General features: G+C 36.5%; 1 protein-coding gene across 2 annotated transcripts in view; it reads left to right on the top strand.

Annotated features, from left to right (window-relative positions):
• LOC127571403 (arf-GAP with coiled-coil, ANK repeat and PH domain-containing protein 2-like) overlaps positions 1-7,085 on the top strand; it is a 76,548-nt gene extending 69,463 nt beyond the window's left edge. For both annotated transcript variants that reach the window (XM_052017729.1, XM_052017728.1), the window contains one exon: positions 6,588-7,085. In XM_052017729.1, coding sequence (XP_051873689.1) covers positions 6,588-6,688 — 101 coding nt within the window. In that variant the 3' untranslated portion in view covers positions 6,689-7,085. The remainder of the gene's footprint in view (positions 1-6,587) is intronic.
• Positions 7,086-12,749: the final 5,664 nt, after the last annotated feature.

Genomic DNA, 12,749 nt, shown 5'->3' with positions numbered 1-12,749 from the left:
AGGCCCTGGGGAGTTATCCACTTTAATGCGCTGTAAGGCTACAAATACCACCTCCTTGGTAATATGAATGTTCTCCAAGACATCTCCACTTGTTTCCCTTGTCTCTTGAATAACCACGATTTTTTTCTCAGTAAACACAAGGAGAAATATTCGTTAAAAATCCCATGCATCTAATGTGGCTCGAGACAGGCGGTTGTGCTGATCTCCAAGGGGACCTACTCTCTCCCTAGGCACCCTTTTACTCTTAATATATCTGTAGAACCTCCTGGGATTTTCCTTAACCTTGCCTGCCAGATCCATCTCGTACTTTTTTTGCCCTCCTGATTTCCCTCAAGTATATTATAACTATGAGCAATTTCTCTACACACCTGTTCCTCAAGCTCCTGCTTGCTATCGAGTGGTCTATAATGCAGTGTCTCAAGAGTAAACCTCCCCTTGTTGTTTCTAAGTTCTACCCATTTGGCCTTGGATGATCCCCCAAGAACGTCATCTCCAAGCACTGTGTTACGTCCTCCCTTATCAAAAAGGCAACACCCACTCTTTGCTTATCTGTACCTCTATCACGCCTGTAGCCTGGGTGTCGTACCTGGTGCTACATTCTTTTTTCGGTGTTTTTGATTAATTCAATCTAAAAATATTTTTTCTCCAAACTTCAAGCGTTTATGAACCTATTTCACTTTGTGCATATTGTTTTATGTTTTTTTTTTCACTTTAATATTTATAAATTTAATCTTAAGGGAATAAGGCACAACAGTGACATTTTGAAACTTTTTTTGATGCATCCAAAAACAGCGAATAAATTCATAGGATTATTTTATGATTACTCTAAATAATTGGTTGATAGTCAATGTGGACTTGGTGGGCTGAGGGACCTGTTCCCTGGTTATATCTCTCCATGACTTTATAATTATTGCATAAATATAAAAAGTGATGAATAATGTTAGTACACATTGCATTGATACTTAAGATTTCATATATTCCATTTATTGCTGATAGTTATAACTTCATAATAATTGCTCAATGGTTTCTGAAGACTACAACTAAAATAAACTGCAGGATAAATAATGCACTGTTAAAAGCCAAAGCCATATGTACAACGTCCTGTGCAATGTTTATAGTTGGGTTTTAATTATACATCACAAAAGCCAAACTGGTGCTAGCAAATACATCTGTTTCCTATCATTACTCTTATTTTCATCTATATTTGCAAGTATGCTTCTGAATGTATATTGTGTGCCTTTTTGTGTTCTTAATCTGGGATTATAATGCAGTATTTTTGTATATACCTTTGTATGTACTTTCCTGCACTTTAAATGTAGCATTGCTATAAAAGAAATACAGTCACTAATGTAAATGTTGACCTGAATGAACATTCCAAAGTTTATGCTACCTTAGCAATCAAAGAAAAGATCCAGCTCTTGAGATAAATTAATTTAAACTCTTGTGGTTGTAATGATATTTGTAGAAATGAATTGCAGCCTTAAAACCCCTCCTATTAGTTCTCATATGATAGTTATAGCCTAGATAGTTATAATCTTGAGTTTGAGGCAGGTGCTGATTTCAAGGACATTTGGCTGCAATGATCTGGTGATTTCTGCACTTACCTTGTGCTTGAATGAAATACTGGCTGTAGGGAATCCACCAGTTATATTGAAGAATACCCAATTATTACTGCCAATTATTTCTTTTGTTTGTGAGCTCACAAAATCCATTTGAACTGCTCTTTACAATTGTACCATACAATTCTGGTTTGCAGCTGATCCTCTAAGAAAAACTTGGGCTTCATATATTTTTGAATTATTTTTCTAACAAAGCAGGTGATCTTTGGGAACTTATTCATCTGCTGCATAACCTGAACAGTATACAATTTCAGTATTTACCTGTAAATTCCTTAATATGCAGCTGTGATCTTAAAAGATTAATATAAAATTGTCAGATGATGGCTGCAGAATTTTATTTTTGTCAACTTTGCAAATCTTAACATATGATGGAACCTACTTGTTCTTGAATGCAGTTTTAAGCCATAACAAATGGTTCAAATGGAGAAAAAAATGTGCTTGTATTCAAACTTGTAGGTAATATTTGATTGTATATAAATTGTTGCTTAGATTTATAACTTGCAAATAATTATGAATTTGCTTCTTCCAGAGTAAAGTATTGATCTGAATGTATATGAATTACTTGTATAAATATATATTCATGGCAAAAGCAGAACTCCAAAATTATTCTCAATTTATTTGGTGCTGATGACATCGTTCTGGTTAAAATCAAGACCTGATTTCACTAAATCTTTGTTACATCCCGTATTTGTTGAAATACATCGCTCTTAATGAGTGATCAATAGGGCAAGTTACCTATTGGAAAAAGTAAAATTAAGCCAATAATGCTACTGTTTTGGTGTTTACTTTTAGATGGGAGAATTAAATGAAATGTCAAAACAATTGGCCAAACTAAAACACTTTTCACCCTTGCATTACTGATTACTGTAGAATGCAAGTGCTCCTGAGCCCTTCTTTGTGAATATAATTGATCTTAACCCAGTTCAATCAGTCATGCTGATGGTTTTCAGTATTTGAATTCGAAAGGTTTTTTTCAAAATCTGTGGTGTAGAATAATATTTAGTATGTTAGGAACACTAGTTGAATATGTGGCATTAGTCTGAAAATGGTAAATTAATCCTGGTTGACTTGATTAAATAAGCTGTTTCTAATACAATATGCATGAGGGCTGCAAATGTTAGTTTTAGGTTTTGTTGGAAATATTCATTTATGGTATGTTGTTTTAGCACTTCGGCCAGTTTGTTCTTCCCATCCTTGATTGTTTCCCAACACATTTTTGATTGAGAAGTCAAGCAGAGAGGTACTGCCAGATCCCTCAATGTCTTTGAAAAGATGAGTTCTGCGCCTTTTACATCCATAGGAGTCTGTTGTATTTTTCCTTTTCTGAACTGGTCTCTTTGTTTCTTACCAAAGCAATGCAAAAAAGATTTTCACAAAACCATGACCATGAAATTATGTTTGACGAATCTGGTAGTGTTTATTGAGGATTTAACAAGCAGAATAAAAGATGAGAAACCAGTGGATATTGTGTATCAGGAAGTTTAAAATATATTTGATGCCACACAAAGTTGTTGCATAAAGGTCTACAGGGTTGGAGGGAATGTATTGACATGGATATAAAATGAAAATCATTTTAGAGGTGACAGCATGTTGCAGGTGGAATGCCAAAAGAATTGTTGTCGGCCCTTCAGCTATTTGCAATCTGTATTTTAATACAAAATCGAATATATTTTTAAGTGGTGAAAAACTATTAAATGTTGGTGCACAGAAAGACTTTGGAACAGTAAAGGCAAATTTCAAAAATAGATCATTCAGTAAAGCAAGTAATTAGGAAGGTTTGTTGTGTGTTGGCCTTTATTGCTAGGATACTCAGTACTAAAGTAATGATGTTCTTCTCTGACTAAACTGGGCTTTGTTGACACCATTCCTGGATTACTCTGAAATTTTGGTCTCTGCCTATGAAAGGAGGTACTTGTTTTGGAAGTAGTGTGGTGTAGGTTTACTGGATTGATTCTGGGGATGAGGCGGTTGTCTTTTGAGGAAGGAGTGAGTTGATCTGTTGTTACATGCCAGGCTCTGTTAGGGTGGACGGAGGGATGTTGTTTCCTCAGGATGGTGAGTCTGGAAGCAACGTTTGTAGTCTCGGGTTAAGGGGTGATTAATTTAGAACAGAAATGCAAAATTTCATATTAGTGTTGTGAATCTTTGAAGTTCCCCACCTCAATATTGTAGGTGCCAATTGTTGAATGAATTTGATCCTGTGATGGATTTACTTTTAGACACCAAGGGAATTGCAGATCTGGCATGAAAATGGATTAAGTGGAAAGTCTGCCTGGCTTTATTACATGGAAGCCAGGCCCAAGAGGCAGTTAGCTTACTCTGACTTTTATTTCTTATACTCTTGCATTCCAAGTTTAGAATTTGTAGATAGAGGAAATTATAATTACACAAAAAGGAGGTATCATCTTATGGTGAGACTAAGCTTTGATGCTCTGCCACTTTACTGGAAACGCCAGTGGGTAGATCTTTCCTACAGAGACAAACACAGGGACTGTGCTAACTAGGTTGCTGCTTTTTGAATAATTCAGAACAGCATTTTGGAGATAAAGTTAGAGGGAAAATAATCTCTCTGAAATGAAAAGGAGCATGTTGAATGGTTTGGGAATTTTGCAGTTAAATCTGTCCTATTCTTTCTTATAATGTGTCTCTTGATTCTTGCACTCTTGATTTCAACTTTGCTGCTTTGAGGTTCATGCAGGTACAGTAGTCCTTAAGGTCCAATATACTGTATATCTGTTCTCCCAATATTATAAGTCACTTATTTGGTATTGCCAGAATTTCTTGTTTGTCTTTGTACATAAAGCTGGCTTTCTTTTCATTTATATTTTGACCTAAGTTTGTTGACAGTTAACAGTTTAAATTCTGTATTTGTGAGTGGTGACAAATTATGTTCAAATATTTTTATTAATCTAAGCAAATTATTTTGGAAAATCCCATTGTCCTTTTAACACACTTTATGGCACAAGATGTATGCTACTCTATTTCCCTTGTTAATGTTGGTGTTTTCTACAAAGGAGGATGAATTATTGGTTATTATGTATCTTATTGTGCTATCTCATAGATTTAATTCCAAAATTCTGATTAATTTTGTAATGCAAGCAAATGCCCATTTTCCAATTTTAATATACTGCATCAGATGACATGAGATTTGGAAGCTAATACTTGAATTTAATTTTTATGATTCAGTGTCATGTATCTGAGTGAAAATCAAAAATACTGCAGATGCTTGAACTCTAAAGCAGAAAATGCTGGAAATACTCAGCAGGTCAGGCCGCATCTGTGGGAAGAGTTATAGAGCATGGCAACAGGCCCTTCGGTCCATGCCGACCAAGATTCCCATCTAAGGTGGTCCCATTTGGCCCATACCCCTCTCAACCTTTCCTATCCATGTACCTGTCCAAGTACCTTTTTAAATGTTGTTAATGTACCTGCCTCAACCACTTCTTTTGGCAGCCCATTCCATATATGTACCACCCTCTGGGTGAAAACGTTGCACTTCAGGTTCCTGTTAAATCTCTCCACTCTCAACTTCTGTCCTCTAGTTCTTGACTTCCCAACCCTGGGAAAAAGACTGAATGCGCACAATCTATGCCCCTCATGATTTTATAAACCTCTATAATATCACCTCTCAGTGTCCTTCACTCCAATGAATAAAGTCCCAACCTGGTCAACCTCTCTCCATAGCTCAGTCCCTCGAGTCCCGGCAACATCATTGTAAATCTCCCCTGCACTCTTCCCAGCTTCATGGCATCTTTCCTACAGCAAGGTGCCCAAAATTGAACACAATATTCCAAGATGCAGCCTCACCAATGTCATGTACAACTGCAACTTAACATTCCCAACTTCTTTACTGTCAATGTTTCAAATCAGAGACACTTTTTTTTGTCAGAACTGCAAAGAGTCACATGAAGGTTGTAAAGCTGCAGGGAGGTGGATGTCTCTGAGAGGGTAAAACTGAGATGACCATGGGGATAAGCTGTACAAGTTTCTTTTGTCTCCTTTTCAGTTCTGATGAAGGGTCTCCGACCTGAAATTTTGACTCTGTCTCTCTCCCAACAAATGCAGCCTGACCTGAGTATTTCCAGCATTTTATGTGAACACCTTAGCTGGATTGTATGCAGTAGTTCACTTGTAGCTGTCCATTGCTGTCTTTTGAGTGGGTCAAAATATATTGATTGTATTCCTTCCACTTCAGATTTTATTACAGCTGCTTGATTATCTTGCTAAAGTTTACCAAAATGTGAAACAAAGGAAATGTCAACTGCAACATTTAAAGTAAAATAAATTTAACAATGTTTCAGAGTAGAAGTGGACACTGAGCAGTTGTGGTGTTGAGAAAATAGGGGGAAAAATTTAGAAAGAAAGAAACAGAAAACTATGTTTATGGGGTTGAGCCAAGATGGTTTGTGGTTGTAAAACCAATTAAAAAGATATGGGTGGACCATTGATTTGAGAATAGAAAAGCACAGGCTGGGTCATGGGGCTTTAGAAATTTGTGAGCAAGTTGAAGCAAGGTAATTTTTTTTTACACTGGTAGTTGTTGGTGGGAGAAAGTGGAGATTGAAGATGGGTGTTACCAAGTCAGGTCCAATAGGAGAAACCATTGTTTAAAATACATTGGCAAAGTTCTGCCAAGTAGGAGGGAATCCAAATGAAGTCAATCCCATCATGGTGGACTATCCAGGGGAGTTGGTGTGAAGCCAGTATCTGAAAGGATATGGGAGCAGGTTGGTGCTACCTTTCAAAAGGGAATTGATGCAAAAGGAAAAAAGTCTCCAGGCTTTGGTAGAAGAGCAGGGCAGTATGACTAATTAGACAGTGCCACCACAGGTATCCTGAGCTGAATAGCCTTCTCTGTAATTGAATATATTAGTTAATGTTTATATTTGTAACCAGTAATTAGTGTATGTAATATTTTATTGCCTCAGATTATTTTCTGTAATAACTCTCCAACTCTTTTTATTGCAGGTGATGCAACCTACCAGGATATTTTCAGAGATTTTTCCCATATGGCCTCTCATAACCCTGAGATATTAAACCGTTTCCAGCGGAGATCGGAGAACGATTAAATTTTTACTGCATTTCTTAAGAGAATTGCATTTGTTCTTTTGGTGCAATCATCTTGAAGCATATTGATCAACTCATTTCATTATGAACATATAAAGTCATTTTGGTGTGTGTGTGTGTATATATATATATATATATATATATATATATATATATATATATGTACACACACACACACACACACACACACACACACACACACACACACACACACACACACACACACACACACACACACACACACACCAAAAATGAATTTTAAAGTTTTAAGGAAAGCAATTGTAAATGAAGGATCCTTTTCTTGTGTATTCACACACACACACACACACACACACACACACACACACACACACACACACACACACACACACACACACACACACACACACACACCAAAAATGAATTTTAAAGTTTTAAGGAAAGCAATTGTAAATGAAGGATCCTTTTCTTGTGTATTTACAAGCAGCTATTTTTCTTTGGACTACAGTGTCTATGCAAAAACCCAACCTTTATTCTGTTGATTTTGTCAAGTTTGAGTTGAAGTTAAAAAACCTTTTGAGGTGTTACACCACTGGGAAATGTGCAAATAGAATGGAAGTTAAAGTTGAACTGAAATGTTGTATGTGAAGAAATTATAGGAAAAAAATATTTCCGTAAATGTGCTCACCAGTCCTTTATTTCCCATCCATGAAGTGGAATGGTTAGAAAATCATGAGCACAGAAACAGCATTTTCATCCCTTTATATTTTAAAATCACTCAAAAACCATCATGGATACTGTGATGGTTCAGCTGCAATGCAATTGTATATGCTTCTGAAAGGGGTACACTGATATTGATTGAGTGCTATTGGGAACATATTAGAACTGTGCCCATTTTAAATTTGTTCCCTTTTGCAAACTATAAAATGCTATTTATCTACAATTTCAGCAAATCTTTTATCATATTTTAATACTTTGTATATTCTTTGACATCCAGGAAATTTTGGTTTGTTTTTTTTATATATTTTTAAATATATTGCCTTGGGCCCACAGTTGGGTTCAATATATAGTTAATTTCTGGTGAACCCTGTACATGTCTGCAATTTCATTTTACATTTGAACATAAAATCCAGTGTAATAAGAAATTCGAGTAGGAAATTAGATTACTGGAGTATTAGCTTTACATTGAATTGAATTAATTTATGCATTAAATGTTATATCATCACCGTGCTAGCTTATTTCATGTTTAGTATCATATGAATGGAAAACAAATCAGTTTTCTGAGTTGCTGCACAATCTGTTACAACCACTGATAAGCATAAGTAAAAGTTGCCTACTTTGTTGCCAGTGTTCAAAATATCTTCAGTACGTGGGAATCCAAATAAGTTCATATTCTTAGCTGATTTGGTTTACCAACACTTGAATTAGATAGTAGCAATTTTTAAAATGCATTATTATCAACATTACTTCAGAGATCACACCAGGTGTGTTCCATGGCCTTGTGCAGTAGAAAGTTAATGCAAGTTGCATCTTTTTGAAATTCAGATAACATTCATGCAGCATCACATTTTAAACCTTGTATGTTAAATGTATTTTGCTGCTGAACCTATGTAAATATATACCAATAGATACTTGTGCCCAGGGATGGATAAAATGTTTTTGTTTTGTTTTGCTTTAGCTGTTGTTTTGATTTAGTACATTTGTACAGAAGAATTTAAGTATATCATTAAAATCTTAATGAAAATGTATTGGAAACATATGAAGTACATTATAAGCTTCAAAGCAGTTGAACAGTTATATATACTTGTATTTCAGTTTAAAATGTGATTTGCCCTTTTAAGAGGCCAATAAGCATTTGAAACTTTTGATCAATAAGCAGTACTGTATGTATTTGGCACATAATCAGATCCATTTGACCCAAAGCGAAGGAATACTCCATAGCTTTGAAACTGAAATAAATGTATTCATTCTCATGTTATGTAATTGTATATATATAAACATTTCTGTGTGGAATATTTTGGTCAATGTGTAGAATTGTTGGATAAAAGTTCCCTGGAAGCTTGTATGAGTTTATATTCCGTGAACAAAAACTAAATGTGCACTTGGTGTTCAAAACTGCAGTAGGTCTTCTGTACTACTGAGGCTGCATTACCTGTAGGTTTTGAAGTCGGTCCAGTTTGTTCTCCTGTATCACTTCTTTTCCGTCCGGGGAACCTTAACAATTTGGAAGGGAAGGTGAGGGAAATGAAGCTGTATCGAAAGTAATTGTATGCTGTGAGGTATACAAATCTTTTTTAAGACTGTTTTTGCATGCATGCCATAAAGGAGAGACTTCTGCTAATGATAGTGGCATAATAATCGACTCCGAGGCTGTCAGTACATCTTTCTAACCCACAGTTATATTACAGTTGCTGCAACAATTACATCTACAGATATGGGCACCATTAGTTTTTATGTTTGGCTGGAGGATTTATCTGTTAGTTAAGTGGGAGTGACCTTAAGTATGAGACCCAACTATTTGTATGTTTCTATCAATAGCAGAAGAACTGAAAAGTGATTTGTTTCAAAATCTCTACTTTTCTGCCATGCATAACAGACCAAGGAGTCGTCCACAAGGATGGCAATGAATTATTGTATATTACAAACCTGGTTAGACTATTCCGGTGGAGGTTCAAGTTTAATTCTTAAAGCTAAGATTTCACTAGAGATTTTACATGGGGACAGATTTGACAATTTTGATGGAAGTAGTAAGGGCACAGTGGGAGAGGTGTTATCCATTCCCCAGCATCTCAAATGTATGTTGACTCATGAGTAGCTTTGCCTGTTTGCATGGATCTATGCCCTGTCTTTCCAGCCCTGAATAATGTCATGATCCAAAGATTTTCCATCCATTCATGACCAAATCTATTACTAAATACACTGAAGCAGAGCAAAGGAAAAAGCTACTGTATTTCGACAACACTTGTTGCTGACCTTGGAGAAAGTTGCTCGCAGTGGCCTTTCAACTTCTGCGGTGTGGATTTCACCTTTCCTTACAGTTGTTGTCGGGTATCAGCCGGGCTCTCTTGAACCATCCAAGATAGCCAATTACTGTGAAGAATTCTCATGAAGTGTAAACCAGGAAGTAAATGTGCACTCTTTGGCTAATTAATCATTATGCAGAATGCAAAATGGAGTTTAGATCATACACAAGAATCTGAGGTAGAAGCTGAGGTAAGCTAAAGATATTTTAAACATAATTTAAAATATGAGGGAAGCACAATTCAACAGAAATTTTCTAAGGCTAGAGAGATTAAGAAGTAATCATGACTTGGTATGCCATGAAACATCTATTACACTTCATACAACAATGACATTTTTAGGATATGTAAATTTATTATGCTCTCTGATTAAAGTTCCTCCCTTGCCCTCGTATGATCTGATTCTTTCTTGTAATGTGTGAGTTAGTTCACCTTATCTCCTTCCTATTAGAAGAGCAGAAATATAGTCCAAGTAATTGTTGCTTCTGACCAATCCCAGCCAGCAAAATTGTTCTCCAACCATGGTCTCCACTCCCTTTCCTGCCCACTGCAGTTATTTGACTGACAGTTTCTGAATTTCCTCATTTATTTATGTATCTGCCTGTCCAGAGTAACATTAACACTGATAGCTTGACCCTTGTGCTGCAAATTCTGGGCCAGTGAATTTCCCAGCTGCGTCATGGGGGGAAACACCTTTAAGGAAATTTAGTTTCTCAGACTCGTAATGAAGTGATCGTTTTGTGTGTATAAAGCATGCAAAACTCATCAACTTTTCAAGTAAGATGTATTTAAATAGTGTTGTCAGGACTTCTCAGTTGATGAGGCTAAATGTTGTTGCAACAATTTGTAAGTCCTTCAAAACTGCTCTGACATAATAACCAGGTACTGTTTTATTGATATAGGTTGAAGAAAAAATGTTGGCCAGAGACTAATGGGCCTGTTTTTTTGTGCCATGGGCTGTTTTATGTCCATCTGCCAGCCTTGGTTGAACATTTGGTCTGAAAGACAATACCACCAACTGTGCAGTGGTTCCCTCAGTGAAGTGTTGGCCTAGATTTCATACTTATCCTTATATTATGAATTAATAAAATATTTGAGAGAAAATACTGACCTGCCTACAGGAAAAAAAGCATCCTGAGACAGCTATTTACAAAATCTGATTAAGAATGTTGACAATACTATATAAGCAAATGAGAGGGAGGTGCGTTCGGGTGCATCAAATTCTGTTCAATAACAAAGTCAGTTTACTTACTAAACAGTCTTTAAAGCACAATGGAAACAAACTGCAACATCCATTAAAGTAGGGTAATTTCTTCAGAAAATACAGAGTGGAGGATAGTTACTCAATGTGGCTAAAATTAATTTTAATCACTGAAGTCAGTATGGTCACCAAAGTTGACAGAATTACTCAAAAATCTCCAGCTGATCACAGCATGTTTATTTTCTTTAATTTGTTTGTCTCGATGTGGATAACTAGAGGGGGGAGTGGTGGAAGCCAGCATTTATTGTGCCTGCCTAATTGCTTCTAAACAGTGACTTGCTGATGCATTTCAGAGCAAATCACATTGTTGTGAGACTAGTCTAGAGTCCAGATTGGGTAAAGATGGTAGATTTCCACCCCGAAAGACATTAGTGAATGAGACAGAGCTTTTGTGGTGACCATTTTTTTTAAAAGAACACCTCGTCTTTGTAAATTCTAGGTTATTGTGAATTCAATCTTTGGCAAATTCAAATCCAAACATGCTAGCTGTGGAATTTAAGAAAATATGGCCCAGGATTATATGAAACCCCCATAAGGCCTCTGGGTTTAAGTGATTTTTCTACCCCCATATTTTCTTGCCCTCCAGATGAGCTGTGACTGGTTGCTGTGTTTAAATATGGCAGGTGCAAAACTTGCTGTGTTGATCTTCCACATTTTCAGTGGGGGGGGGGGGGGGGGTGGAGAAGAAAAGTCACAGTTTTCCTGTAGGGCACTAAATAAGACAGGAAAAAAATCAAGTGTAACACTTTTCCCCAAAGGTAACAATAAATTGCTTGAATTTTGGAAACTCCTAGTAATTTTCATTTTACAGTAGTGAAACAGGCAGATCTAGGAACTTAATATTTGTATTTGGTATTTTCCTACGTACGTAAAATGTTACAAACCAGTGCAGCTAGATGTGGGGTCTCTCCTGCCCCTGTGTGGAAAGTCACACGTCACACTTACTCCCTTTTTGCTGATGGATTCTTGAACTCTCCAGTTAACTGAACTTTACAGTTACAGTCAAATTATTCCACACCTTTGGTTTGTGTTCTACCAAACCCAAGTTGATAGGTCACGATGCTGACGCAAGAGACTGCAGATGCTGGAACCTAAAGCAGAAGGCAAACTGCTGGAGGAACTCAGTGGGTCAGGCAACACCTGTAGAGGGAAATGTTAACGTTTTGGGATAAGACCCTTCATCTGGATACAATAGTTCTGTGTCAAAAGCTCCCTACTCAAACCACCCCTGCAAAGAATAATGTATGACTAAGGAATTTAATTACCAAAGCATCCATAAAAACGTCCATTGAACGTGGGGTGCTTAAGCAGTGAGGCAGCAGTGCTACCTGCTGAGCCATTGAGCTGGTCCTCTTCATAAAATAGTGCATGACTTTTTAGTAGGGAGAGGCAGATTGGCAATCAGATTCACATACCTACACAAACTTCCTGAAAGTTCCTCCCTGTTGTCATTCTGACTGAGTGTTGACAGTGTACTTCTCAAGTGGAGTGCCATCTCCCTACTGTATCCCATGCTCGGAAATTTGGGCATGGAATCTGCACTGTTAGATCTAGTGACTTATTTTAATGGAGAGGAATGATTCTAAGGGAGTTTGGTAAGTTTCTGGTAAATTATGCTGTTTTTACAAATATAGTAAGTTTATTTAATTGTTAAATGTATTTAAATTTCCTGTAATTTTTTTTAATGACTCATTGTTAATAGTTTTTGAATATTTTTCCATGAATGAATTTAGAATATTTCAGTCTCTTTACACTTTTGGTCTCCAGCATGCCAGAAATGATGGTTTATCTATTTGCACTTTC

The sequence above is a fragment of the Pristis pectinata genome, chromosome 6, assembly GCF_009764475.1.
Source record: "Pristis pectinata isolate sPriPec2 chromosome 6, sPriPec2.1.pri, whole genome shotgun sequence".
NCBI lineage: Eukaryota > Metazoa > Chordata > Chondrichthyes > Rhinopristiformes > Pristidae > Pristis > Pristis pectinata.
Note: the sequence above shows the minus strand (reverse complement) of the source record. Positions and strands in the feature narration are given on the sequence as shown.